This window comes from Schistocerca serialis, chromosome 2 (genome assembly GCF_023864345.2).
Source record: "Schistocerca serialis cubense isolate TAMUIC-IGC-003099 chromosome 2, iqSchSeri2.2, whole genome shotgun sequence".
NCBI classification, from domain to species: Eukaryota; Metazoa; Arthropoda; class Insecta; order Orthoptera; family Acrididae; genus Schistocerca; species Schistocerca serialis.
The window spans coordinates 982,210,644-982,224,105 of NC_064639.1; the positions used below are offsets into that span (position 1 = coordinate 982,210,644).

A 13,462-nucleotide genomic window follows, 5' to 3' on the forward strand; every position below is an offset into this window, starting at 1 on the left:
TGAGATGGCAAAACCATTTTTGAAAAAGGGGCTTAATTTTGCACCAACACCAACAGCTGATGCAGATTTCATCGCTGGCATAGAACAAGTAATTTCTACCCTCCTGAGAAATGATGCAGAATAGATACCTTGGGAAACATGCTTGTTTAGTCACTAGAGCCATTCCACTGAAGACAAACATCCCAAAGTGGAAACATCTCCCATTTGAGAACTATGGAATGATCCTGAAATATTCATTTTGACATGCAGACAAAGAAAATGTCGGTCGACTGCTTCTGCTGTCAGTATAGAATCACAAATAGCAGAACTTATTTGAGGATCCAATTTACAGGAAATTAAAAGGAGACCTGACCAAGTAGAGTAAACAGTAACATCATCAAGATCCTACGCCAGTCTCTGGCAAAGAAAACCATCAAGAAGCTTTGACCACAGACAGCTGCACCACTGAGCCCCTACAGCTTATCAAAAATTCACAAATAACACTCCTCCATGTCCTATTTTAAGCAACATAGGTGTAGCTCCATAACAAATGACCAAACATCTAACTGCAGTACAAAGCCCATACGTCAATAAATGTCAGCACTACATCAGGAACCCTGTACACATCATTCAAAGGCTACAAGAATTACGGCATTGTAACAAGAACCTTATGGTTAGCTTTGATGTTGTCTCCCTCTTCACCAGTGGTGCTTGCTGATTCCCTTGAGCTGTTCGTAGAGAACTTCAACCCCACAATAACTAACCTCTTCAAATTTGTCCTCACATTTACATTATTTCTCTTCAATGGTGATTATTACAAACAAACAGATGGCATAAACATAGCGAGCCCTCTGTCACCACTCACGAAGGATTTAGAAGAGAAACATCTGAAAAGAATTGCACTGAAGCCCAAACTTATTTCCAGATATGCCAATGATATATTTGCGGTGTGGCCACACAGGACTGCAAAGATTTATGGCTTTCTCCAAAATCTGATCTCTCTGCACCCCAGTATCAAATTCACTGAGGAGACAGAAGCAAATAGTGGACTCCCATTTCAGAGTATCCTAGTCAAGCACATAGTGGGTGGCACTATGTGACACAGTGTGTAGAGGAAAGCCACCTATACTGATTTGTATCTCCACAACTCCAGCTGCCTTCACAGTGTGAGGGTGTGGTACATATATTGGTACACAGGGCCTATGAATTATAAAAAAAGCCTGCCACTGGGGCTCAACCACCTTAATGACCTATTCAGGAAGAACAAAGGCAGTGGGAGATAATGGTGATGTGCTTTCAGGTGGGAGGTACAGAACCAGCAAATAGAACGAGATGAGGATAAGACAATGTTGTAACTGACATACACTGGCAAAGCATTGAATGAAATCAGCAGAGTCTCAGCTCAACAAAACATTAAATGAGTTTTCTGTCCACATCTGAAAACATGTGTACAATTAGATATGGCAAGAGATGACTTAGGAGCTCTTAAATTAGGTGTCTACTGTATTCCATGCAGATGCGGTATGGCACACATCAGGGAGACTGTGCAGACAATTGAAGAAGGGCACCGGTAACACAGGAGACACTCAAGAAAGTAACAAAATCTGCATAAGACTGCATAGTGTAGAATTTTAGACCATATATTGGGTATTTCAATAATGGGTTTGGTCATGTGTTTACCAGAAAAACACATGTTGCTTTGGATCAGATTCTTCCCTAAAACTTTGCACACTCTTAAATTAAATATTAAAAATTGCAACACCATCTTTTGATACCTATACTTGTACAATGTTGCAATAGTCAACTTATGTTCTTATGAACAGCAAAGAAAAGATGATTTTAAAGAACCAAAATTACGACTACATTTTCAACACGCAAACATTCAAAACTAACAGACTCAAACTATTTAAGCATGAACATCAGTCAGTCCATTTTCATAAAGACCATGACTTTTGTAAGAGACTGTAGAAATACTTTTTTTTTAATCTTGTGAGAATTTGTTGCTCATCAGAATGCTTAGAAGACAGAGTATTCACAGTGTATAATAAATCTTGTCAAACTTGTTGTACTGGGTCATTATCAAAACATGAAATATTTAAATTGTACAGTAAATCAAAATTCCATACCACACTCAATTTACAAACTTGTTGACACAAGAATTCTATCTACATGGTTACATTATTAAAGTAATACACAAACTTATAAAGTCACTATCAAAGAAAAATAAACTTTAAAATCCAAATTTTCTTAACCACTATTGGGCTCACATTCATTGTACCATTAGTACTTTGGAGAGCAGCCACTTAGAAGAATACTGAGCCTAGGAAACCAACCATTTATGCCATTATTTAATGCATTAATAGCATGTATGTAATTGATGTATCTTCAAGAGTAACACATACTAAAAAGGAGCAAGCTCCAAGACTTATTTTTCTTATTTACTTTAGTTCTTTGATGGACTGCAAATTTTAAAATAATGATGACAAAAAGTGCAACTATCCTCCCAAGAAAATACTATGAGGTGAGTTATTGAGCAATTTCTTCCTCTTGAGCTTCCAAAACTACTTGCTCACTCAACTGACATATTTGTAGCAAAATTACAGAAAACTGCAAAACCTAATGAGTACATGCATGAAATTGCCTCAATGCAATCATAGTAACTCAGGCATTTGTAACAGCAGCTGCTAAGTTCACTATGTTTCTTGTGAAATAATTCTAGAAATTGACAACAGAAGACCACATTAGTCAAGGGACACATAGTGAGACATCCGCACATTGTTCTCATAAGAAATGAGTCCAGTTATGGAGCAATACATGGCTCGTGCATCAAAAAAATTGCAACCCAACCTATACTCACATACAAAAAGTTGTCGCCAGAGCTACGCTTGGGCTTGGTCTCCAAAGTGTGAAACACAGAAACTGTAAATTACATTTCTGTAGTTAATGATCACTACATGGAAGCAGAATTAGTATATGAAAATAACCAACATCTGTTTTGTTTGTATCACAAATACTGTCTTCCATTTGTCACCAACCCAAGACATTAGAATATATTAAGGCTAAATCCACCATGTTTGTTAGTGAGATTCCAGAAGTCAAGATGGTGTTTTGAATTCTGAGAGACAGCTGTGATTTATGGTCATGTGTATTTTACGTTATTGTACTGTGCAATAGTGGCAAGTCCAGGACTGTGGCTACTGTATAATAGTGTGACATGGTAAAATGGTGCATGACTATGAGTTCATGTAAACCTGCTGAGTAATATACCAGAGATTTTAACTAAATTTGTGACTAACATTTTTATTTATGAAAACACATAAGCACTACCACGAAAGTTTACAGTGCAGAATATGAACTTGGAAAACCAACTACATACTTTTAACACCGACATCAACATCAAGAATTAAGTTAATTATTATAAACCAGAAAGGACTAAAGGCTCAAATGGATGTCAATATATTGGGCAAAAATAGCTACATTTTAGCAACAAAAAGTGAAATAGTTGGTGGACAGAGCACTCAGATTTCTGAGGTCAGAAGTGAGCTAGGTGGACGAGTAACAGCTATAAGTGAAAAAGTAGACAAGTTGAGTGAGAAAAGAATAAGACAGATGACTGGTTAACTAACACAGAATCCAGATCGCAAACAGTAAAACTGGAAGTGACTGAAATAAAGCCAGGACTCAGAGATGAAATTTCTGCTGTACATTAAAAGATCAAATTAAAACTGCCAACAGCCAAAATATCGTTCATGTTAGTACTTTAAATAAAACAACTGGAAAGGCAAAAAGTTTGTTTCAGGCTGCATATAACAACTGGTCTAATATTCCTGTGAAAAGTTTCCCTGGAGATGGATTTCACAGAACACTGCAAAGATAATCTACTTTCTGAAATGAGAAATGAAATAATAATTAAGTTTGTAAAGAGATTTCTTGAGGTGGAAGCAATGTGGTTTTGTATACGTAACTGATGAAGAAATACTGTTAGGAAAAGAAGAGACTGAAGTCTCAGATATAGTGAAGTTGTTAGATGCTAAAGGGGGGTAAGAAGAAGAAGTGAGTTATCTAAAGTCTGTTGTGTTGGAAATGGCAAAGTCTGCTCAGGAATCAGATATTGGGGAAAGGAGGAGGGAGGGCGGTTGAAAGTCATGTAAATACCAAACAAAACTTAGAATGTGTAAAACCCAATTTTGGTGACCTTAGGAAAAATGTCTCACAACAATCCCTTTCGAGAAAAGCTGGCAGTAATAAGTAAACAACTGTATCCACAATGGTGGAAAGAGTATCAGAGATGGATTCATAAATGACTCAAGGGAAGATTGAGTAATCTACACAAAAATTCACTATATGAAGAAAAACTGTCTGAAAATGGTAGTGAAAATGTGATGGATCACAATCATTAACTGAATGTTAAAGTAATGGAAAAAGTAACTGATGTTAATAACAGTAAAGGTATTGAATCTCATGATACAATGTGATATGTTGGAAGCGTATGTTGATGATATACAGGTGAAAGTGGGAAACCATATATACAGAAGGCTTAAACATATATACTGGTACTTAATGACTACTGACTGGAAAAGAAAAAGTTTTCACCAATATATGACATTAAGGGAACAGTCATTCTTAGAATTTCTTGTGCCTGGCAAACAGAAAGTCTCTAGCTGTGCAGTGTTATTCTCCCAGTGTTAATTATTAGCATTGCACTATTTTTTGTGTTCTGATTTTATCCATTCTGGATTTTACATTGTTTAATTTTATTTATTGTGTTAATGTATATGTTATAAATGTCTTGCAATTATGTTATAAAATGAAAATTCAAGTAAACTTTACTTATACTCTGATAAACATTGCTTCTGATGATAACATTTCATCTAACTAACATGATGTTTTCTCTTTATATACTGACTGGTTTTATGCAAACTTTATTTCATAAAATTCCTTGTGTTTAGTAGGATACATTGACGTTATTCTACACTTTCCTGCGTGTCTAGTCAATGTAGCATTTATTTAGGGCTAAGTTTTCAACAAACACACACACTTTAGTGGTCAGGCAGAAAAAATTAGCTATTCATGTTGTTAAGAGTTGCTTATTCACACACGACATGGAGGCTTGATAACTGTTTCAATGCCAAAATCAAATCTTCTTTAATTTTTTAAACCAAAAGTATAGCAGTATATTGGAGGAACCAAAGTCAAATACAAAGATAATATCTTAGTATAATCTCCACTACTATAAAAAATTTAACACAAGTATCTGACGTACAAATATTAGACCTACTTGCAGAGAAACAAGAACTGTTTGTTTCCAGCTGAATTTTCAAACGGCACCAAAGTGTGCACTGTTATGAAATTTCCTGGCAGATTAAAACTGTATGCCGGACTGAGACTCAAACTCAGGACCTTTGCCATTCACAGGAAAGTGCTTTACCATCTGAGTTACGCAAACATGACTCATGACCCATTCTCACCACTTTATTTCTGCCAGTAGCTCATCTCCTACCTTCCAAACTGCTACTCAGAACAACTTGCTGCCATGTTTTATTGCATACCTGCTGTTTGTCTGCCACTGGTCGCTTACATTACTTTGATTAAAATGTTATTTTTCAAAGAGAATATTTTTTTACATCTATAAATAATTCATAGTAATTCAGGGTGTATACATGGACAATGAAACAAAATTCACAGATTTTTCCCAGATTTCCCAGTTGAAAATACACTTTCTCCCAGGTGAAAATACATTTTTTCCATGTTAAGTGACAGTATACTTTTCCTTGGCACTGTAAAACTTATCAATCCTTTGAATTTTTATTGTTTTATACATCGATGCAGAATTTCCCGGCACTTACAAAACGAAACTCAGAGGGAAAAAAACACGTTTTGGAAAGATCTTTGATGTGCAGCAACATGTATGCTGCATATTTTTGTGTTACGAAGGTATAAATTTGAATTCCACCAAACACCGCATGTTACTTTCTGAAGCATTTAAATAGAGATTGCAACATGCTTTTGTAAACCAGTCATAGCTCATGTCACATGATCTAACCAGCTGATGACAGCGTAGGACACATGATGTAGTCAGCCAATAGCAAGATCACTCTTAAGTAGTGCGAACACTCAAATAAGAAAAGTTAATGGTTTAAATTAATATACATAGTGTTGCTACAAGAAAAACAAAGTTTTTACATATAATAGTGATCTCAAAGATTAATAAGCTGCAAGAGAAGCTAAGCTTCCACATATAATGTTGATCTTTTTTTGCGCATGTTACACTTGAAGATACATCACAGAAATGTGCCAGTAAAATTTTTAATAACGATGTAAATGTCTGATCTTCTGGGCTCAAAATTGTTCTAGATGGTCGCCCTCAAAGAGTTGATTTTTAAATGAGAGTCAAACGCTCTGTGATTTAAGAAATTCATCGTACATTCTCGCACATGGCTCATCTTGTGTAAAAGGAAATTTACTCTGAAAGTAACGCTTTTCAAATCACCATTCACAATATTTTCCTGTGACCTGTTAAAAATTGGTTCATTTCAGCAGTTGCCAGAGAGCAGCAGATAACAGGTGTCACTGCGCTTGTGCAACTACGATGACGCAAGAAGCCTGCATGTTCGTACGTGTAAAACATTAAAAGATCTTGCATTATGTCATAAAAGGAAAGTCATCATAGGATACTTCAAGAGCATTGGAATTTTGTGAACCATACTAAAATGCATAATTTGGCTTAAAGTGCTCATTCGTACGTCCAGACTCAGATGTAAATTTTCATCGTACCAGTACTGCATTATCTCGTGTTTGGTTCTTTATTATGGCATAATACCATATGAGCTAGAAAATGAAAAATGTGCACTTGAAATGCAGCGAACAGTTGAAATTAGCCAACAGTGTGAAATTAAACACTTTGTTTCAAATAAATTGACTGCCTCACTGCAAAAGATTAATAAAAGCCAAATCTCTTTCACAAACTGACAAAAATAACTTCATTACTCTGCAAGGCGATTAATGCTTGACTGTCAGAAAGGTGGAAATAAAATCTGAAACTAATAACATATTTTAGCCTTCCGTAATTATGCGAACGTATTTTAATTCATTTAATAGCTCCCAGCCATGGAAATTTGTTTTGCTTTCATTTAATGTGAGAGCAATAAATGAAGAGGAAACAGCAAAATCACTAAACGTAAACACAGGTCACATGGAAACTGCCCACCTCCCCACTACAACTCAGGCTGCTCTGTGGATCAGCCCCAGATCTCCGATATTTCTGAACAAGGGCAATATTAGACAGTGGCGCCCAGCCACACATCTGTAGCCAGAAGCAGCAGAAGGTACTACTCATACGCGACTCAACCATGCATTCACAAGAGCCCCCCTCCGCAACTGCTCAAATGAATCTAATGTAAACAGCTGTCATGTCACGCTCATCGTAGGCAATTTGTTGTTATGAGGCACTGCATAGTCTTTGATACACTTTGCTGTTGGCAGACGCTTGTATGAGCACTGTTTTTTATTGTTGTATATGGCGTATTTCCTTTGTGACTGAAGTTGTTGTTGTTGTTGTTGTTGTTGTTTTTTTTTTTTTTTATGTTGCTGCAGTATTATTCTGCAGAAGTGGGATACAGTAATATCCTTTGTTAGAGTATTGGTTCTTACCAGTGAAAATCACAAAAATTTAACTGAAAATGTAAACAATGAAAAATTTCCTGTTTTCTCCCAGATGAAAAAATTCCCAGGTTTTTCCCAGATCTCTCAGTTGTTCCGGGTCGTATACACCCTGATACTATTACTTGTCATACAGCTTTATAATAAACACCGCCTCTCAAATGATGAGACCTATAGATAATTATAAATTACTTTATGGAAAAGATACTTTACTATGATCTGATAGCTACATACTATATTTTTATATAATCATTAAATCATAAGAAAATTCTTTATAACAGAATTAAATGTTTTAAATTCTTGCTTAGTAAGATATAAAACAAATTTGTCTTTGTTATGTTCCTGCTCTTCTTAATATTTATTTGAAATGTGATTATGTGATTACTTCAGTATCTTATGAATATAAATGAACTGTCTTCCCAATTTTCTCAGCCAGATATTTCATTAACCACAAACAAAACTGTTTCACTGTTGTTCAAAACAATTTTTAATCCCAATCCCATCAAAACCCATAGTTTATGACATTAAAAGCATTCATTGACCACTGTTATATTATTGGTTTGCATAAGTAGATGGAAATGTATTTTTGTGTGAAGTTTTCTACTGCTGTGTCAGATAAATAACATGTTTCATCCTTGATGGCCTACATTCTCTAAATAATTTTAAATCTTTTCACATTACATTAGCTCAAAACTTCAGCTCCAAAAAGATAATTAGCAAACTTGCTTCACAAAGAAATGTAAAGTATAATACAAGGCCAAAGGTATGTTGTCAATTTTTATAATTATGTCTTGCAGAGAATCAGAATAGCACATATAACACTCAGAATACTAACTCACCTGAAGTCTTCTGGTACAGTGTAAGCATACACATTTCCATAGCTGCCATTATAGGCTGTCACAACTATTTCTTTCACACCATCAAGATTAATATCCCAGTAATACACATCAAAAGGTTGACCAATTGTATCATCAACAACAACTTCCTGCAGCTGTAAAAAAATATAACAGTATTACAAATCTGGAGTCTCATAATCAGACTTATATTCGAATAAGTGCTGTGGTAAATTTTATTATGAGAGTAAATAGATTATTAAATTTATTTGACAAATCTATGGGTCAGTATAAAAAAGAATATAAGCCAAAAAGTACAAGCAGAAATAAGACAATTTTAAAGCAGTAAAATTTCCTAGGGTTTCTTGCCTCATCAGTTTGCAGTGTGTCCATGATGCTTTACAAGACATGTTATTTCCTTCCAAAATGTCACAGAACACTATGGTTTGATTCTGCAAGAAACCCAAGAAGATAATTGCAGTTACAACAAATGAGAATATTCATTTGTATATTGCAGTTTAATCCAAAAGACCAGATTTAGGGGTACTGAGTAAATTGTTGACTTGCATCTGCTTTATCTCTGTCTCCAGACAACAAAGTTGATAGCACAAGATCATCACTGCAGTACACTTTGTCGAGTGCCACGAGACATAATAAGAAGGCTATTACATGGCTAGAGCCACTGACTTTATACAACTAATATAACTCATTATCTAGCTGAGAACAATCACTCTGAAATGTGTTGCATTCTTGTTTATGTTTCTTACTGATTCTGTGCTCCATTCTGCCTAGTTTTGAGTTATCACTATTTTGTGTTTACTTAATCAAAACGTTATACTTGGCAGTTGATTCTATTTGGACATGACTATGGACTTTCTTGGTGGATTGCAATCTATCATGGTTATGACATCGAGGTATGGACTCGGTTTGCATGCTATTAGCTTATTCTGTGTTGTGTAAAAGATAATGAAATAAGTCTCTTTTGCTAAGCCATCACAAGCAGTTGCATGACAGTGAGGACTCCAATGAAGTGTAGCCGATAGGCTGACATACCAATTTTACAGTTAAAAAGGATCTTATATTGATGAAACTGTGGCAGCAACAATTGCAACTTCACATACCCAACAACAGGTATATCAATTGCAACAACTGGAACAGCAGAAGAGGAGCAGCTTGCTCGTGTAACAAAAAGCTAAGAAGGCTGCACAACAGCATCACATACTACAGCTGCTTAACATGTCAGTGCAACAACCATTTCATCCAGAAAATGGAGACCTGAACTTGTACTACAAATGTCTGTTGTTTCACTGCCAGACTAGTAGTACCTGTGACATAGCTCTGCAGTGCACTTTCATTAGCTAGTAACCAACAGTTAATGTGTCTTCTACAGAAATTGTAACCTCTTACTAAGGTCGAATGCATAGAATTATTGGAAAACTCATGTTGTAGCAAACACACTCACATTTTTTCATTGTCGTAAGAAATCAGATTAACCACACACTGCGTGGGAAGCTGACGTTGAGGCCCAACATAGTAGTATCAACTCAAATGTCAAAATGAAATTTATAAATAGTGCATAATAATAATAATTAGGTATGCACCTAACAAGGAAGTTTCTGCACTGGCAGTTAATCTAGCAAACTTCAAAAAATTAGAAACAGCAAAATAATTTGTAATGTCAGCTGCAGTAAAGGAAGATTTTGATGAACTTAATATGATTTCTATAAAACAACATTCCTGTTCATGCCACACTAAGAAAAACCAGAACACATGCAGTATGTCATCATCAAATTTGGGAGCAAAGCCTGATATGTAGATAATAAAAGCTCCAGAGGATCCACACAGCAGCTGCACATGTTTCAGTCTTCACAGGAACCCTAATCAGCCCAAGGCTCTGTACTGAAATTGCCTAAACTGTTTTTCAAATCATTCTCACACTCAGTGCCCATACAAGGGCCGGCCGGTGTGGCCAAGCGGTTAAAGGCGCTACAGTCTGGAACCGCGTGACCGCTACTGTCGCAGGTTCGAATCCTGCCTCGGGCATGGATGTGTGTGATGTCCTTAGGTTAGTTAGGTTTAAGTAGTTCTAAGTTCCAGGGGACTGATGACCTGAGAAGTTAAGTCCCATAGTGCTCAGAGCCATTTGAACCCATACAAGGAAATGATCTGTGTGCAGTACTAATACACAGGGACAGTTTGCCAAAGTCACACTGAGTCAAACTTGGCAACTAAGTCCTGACAACAGTACAGCACAAATGTACTTCAACCACAGCTGAATCCTTTCACACCATGATTACAAAAGTTTTCTCTTCCATTAATAATTAACAAGCAGTCAATAGATTTTCTTGTTGATGTTGGTGAACCAGACCCCATCATAAATGAGAAGAAGCAAGTCTATATCTAGATTGGTTCACAGCCACCCCAACCTACATAATGATGACTAAGATCCTATAGCAAACAACACATCATATTGTGCAAAGTTCAGTAAAATTACAGTAACAGTGTTGTACGAGAAAGTCAAGTGATCACTTATCTTTTTAGTTGTTCCCTCGCCAAGGACAAAAAACATATTGGTAACCAACTTTTACAAAACTTCTGATTTCAAATGATAGGCTGTATTAATTTTTCATCTTCAATGGTACCATTCAGTGATTTCAAATTTCTGGTCTCTTTCCTACAGGTTTAAGATGTGTCAGCAGTTATGTAGTTCATGTTCAGTTCAATTCTTTTCCAAGGCCTCTTTACTTAGAAACCAGACCAGTCCCAGCAGCATTATGAGAGGACCTCAAAAGTGAGTTAACCTCTTAGTGAAATATGATATCCTCACTTCTATTCCATCTAGTCAATGAGAATCCTGTTGGTACTTTTATGCAAACCAAATGTTTGTGGTGATTTCAAAGCAACTGTAAACCCACAATTGGTCACTGACACGCATCTCGTTCTATGAATAGAAGAACTAATGTTAAAACTACCTGGTGGCCAGTACTTCTCCAACATAGACATAGTTTAAACATATGCTGCCTGACAAAAAAGTAAAGCACCCAGGAGAGGTGGTCAGACATCAATGTGTAACTTCATACATGTATATGTTTCTGTGACATGTGGCATTAGTTGCTTTTTTTCATTTTTAGTGTTGTTACCAGACATGGTAAAGTACACAAGGGGTGTGAGCAACATCAGATGTCAAAGACAAGGAGATGCTGCATATTCATGTAAGACAGTGTTATCAGTACCAGACAAATTCTTGAAGACACTTCATTCTGTTTGGCCAGTCAAACTGGGCAGCATCCAAATTTATGTGACACTTAGATGTGATGGTAGCACAATGTTAAACTGCATGTGAACATGAAGGCAGAAAACTGCATGTGAACATGAAGGCAGATATACCGATCATCAAGGTTCCTGTTGATGACACTCAACCACCACAAGGGAGTGTGCCATAATTTGGCACACCTTTGCTTGTGGCAGGGGACTGGTACATTTTCATAGTGTGCGGGCTAGCCCACCATGAGTGCCATTGGGAGGCAGTGGCAGGAGGAGAGGATGGGCACAGGTCAGTTGGAGCAAACAATCAGACACACATGTACAACCAGCAATAGCAACTGGTACAACATGATGTGGGACTGTTAAAAGGGTACCTTAAGGAGCTGATTGATGGATTGTATGTCCTGTGCATTGGAAGCATGTTATATAGCTGAAATCCAATGAAAGTTTGACCAATGGATATGCTGATGCTACAATATTGCACAGCTGAAGTGTGTAGCTGGGCATGCAGTGGAAAAGGAACATGATATTTTTGGTGAGCCTTATTGCTGTTTATCGTACTTTCCATGGGGTTGTTAGATGATCTGTGTATTCTAATCTTTGTGGAACCACCAAACGTAATTTGTGTTGAGTGCCAGGTTCTCATTAATGAAGTGGACCAGTGTTTGTTGTAAATGCCCTCAGACTGCAGGCTTGATTTCTGCACACGCTTGTTTTATGCTAATTTGTTGAGGCTAGCTTATAACACTGTGATGGTGCTTGGAAAAACAATGTCTGTCAGTTATGTGTGTGCACCCAAGCACTTGGATGTAGTTAAACTCACACCGAGCCTACATCATTATTTGTAGTAAAGCTGAGTGAGTTCCCATGATCTTCTATTGGTTCTTAGAGTCAAATGTTTGTTGTCGTGTTACAGGTGGCTATTAGCTGAAATGTAGTGCACCCACTTCTCCTTAAGACTGCATTACTTGATGAATGTTGTCATTTTTAGTATATCTCAGGATTTCGATTATTGGTTAATAATTGGTATCTTGCTTGTGGCTGGAATTCTTCTTTACACTGTTATACAACTGGGCACTCTTTACTGTCACGGTTTTAAGGTATGGCTGTCAAAGGGAAAAGCGCAGGCACTACGAGCAAAGGGAGTTGTTACTGAGTGTTTCTGTGGTCAGATTCTAATATAGTTTTCCTTTCAGATGGGTCTATTGTGATATCATTTGTATTATTTGTGTCGGCGTGATTCTGTGGACTGTTCCACTGCACACAACTAAGGTGTCCACTTGTACTGACTGTATTGTGATGGTGGACCAGCTGACTTGAGAAGATGATAAGATTAATTCAAGTTATGTATTGTGTACATATGTACTAACTGTGGTGGTAAAAATTTGAAAGATGGTTCAAAGGAATGCTTAAATTTTACTGTGTTTTAAGTTTTTATTTAATTGATTGCATAATAGATGAATGCTTTGAAAGGGCATTCTGCACTTATTGGACCTAGTTCCCACTCTACTCCTGTATATGTAACAGGACAATCATCATATAATGCACCAAGCTCATCGTAGCCCCTTCACTTTAGTGCCTGCCATCCAAGAACAAGTAATGAACTCCTTGAAACAATCTGTGTCATCCTGCACATTACTCAGAGACTTGCAGCATAGGACTAGGGAATTATCATTCCATGTTTAGGCTGCTGTTATAACACCACAACACAAAAGACTGCATTTGGA

At 36.7% G+C, this 13,462-nt stretch overlaps 1 protein-coding gene across 1 annotated transcript in view; it reads right to left on the minus strand.

Moving 5' to 3' along the window:
- The window catches only part of LOC126458401 (uncharacterized), a 69,746-nt gene that overhangs the window by 18,366 nt on the left and 37,918 nt on the right, over positions 1-13,462 (minus strand). Inside the window, exon 6 of the mRNA XM_050095414.1 lies at positions 8,478-8,629. Coding sequence (XP_049951371.1) covers positions 8,478-8,629 — 152 coding nt within the window. The remainder of the gene's footprint in view (positions 1-8,477; positions 8,630-13,462) is intronic.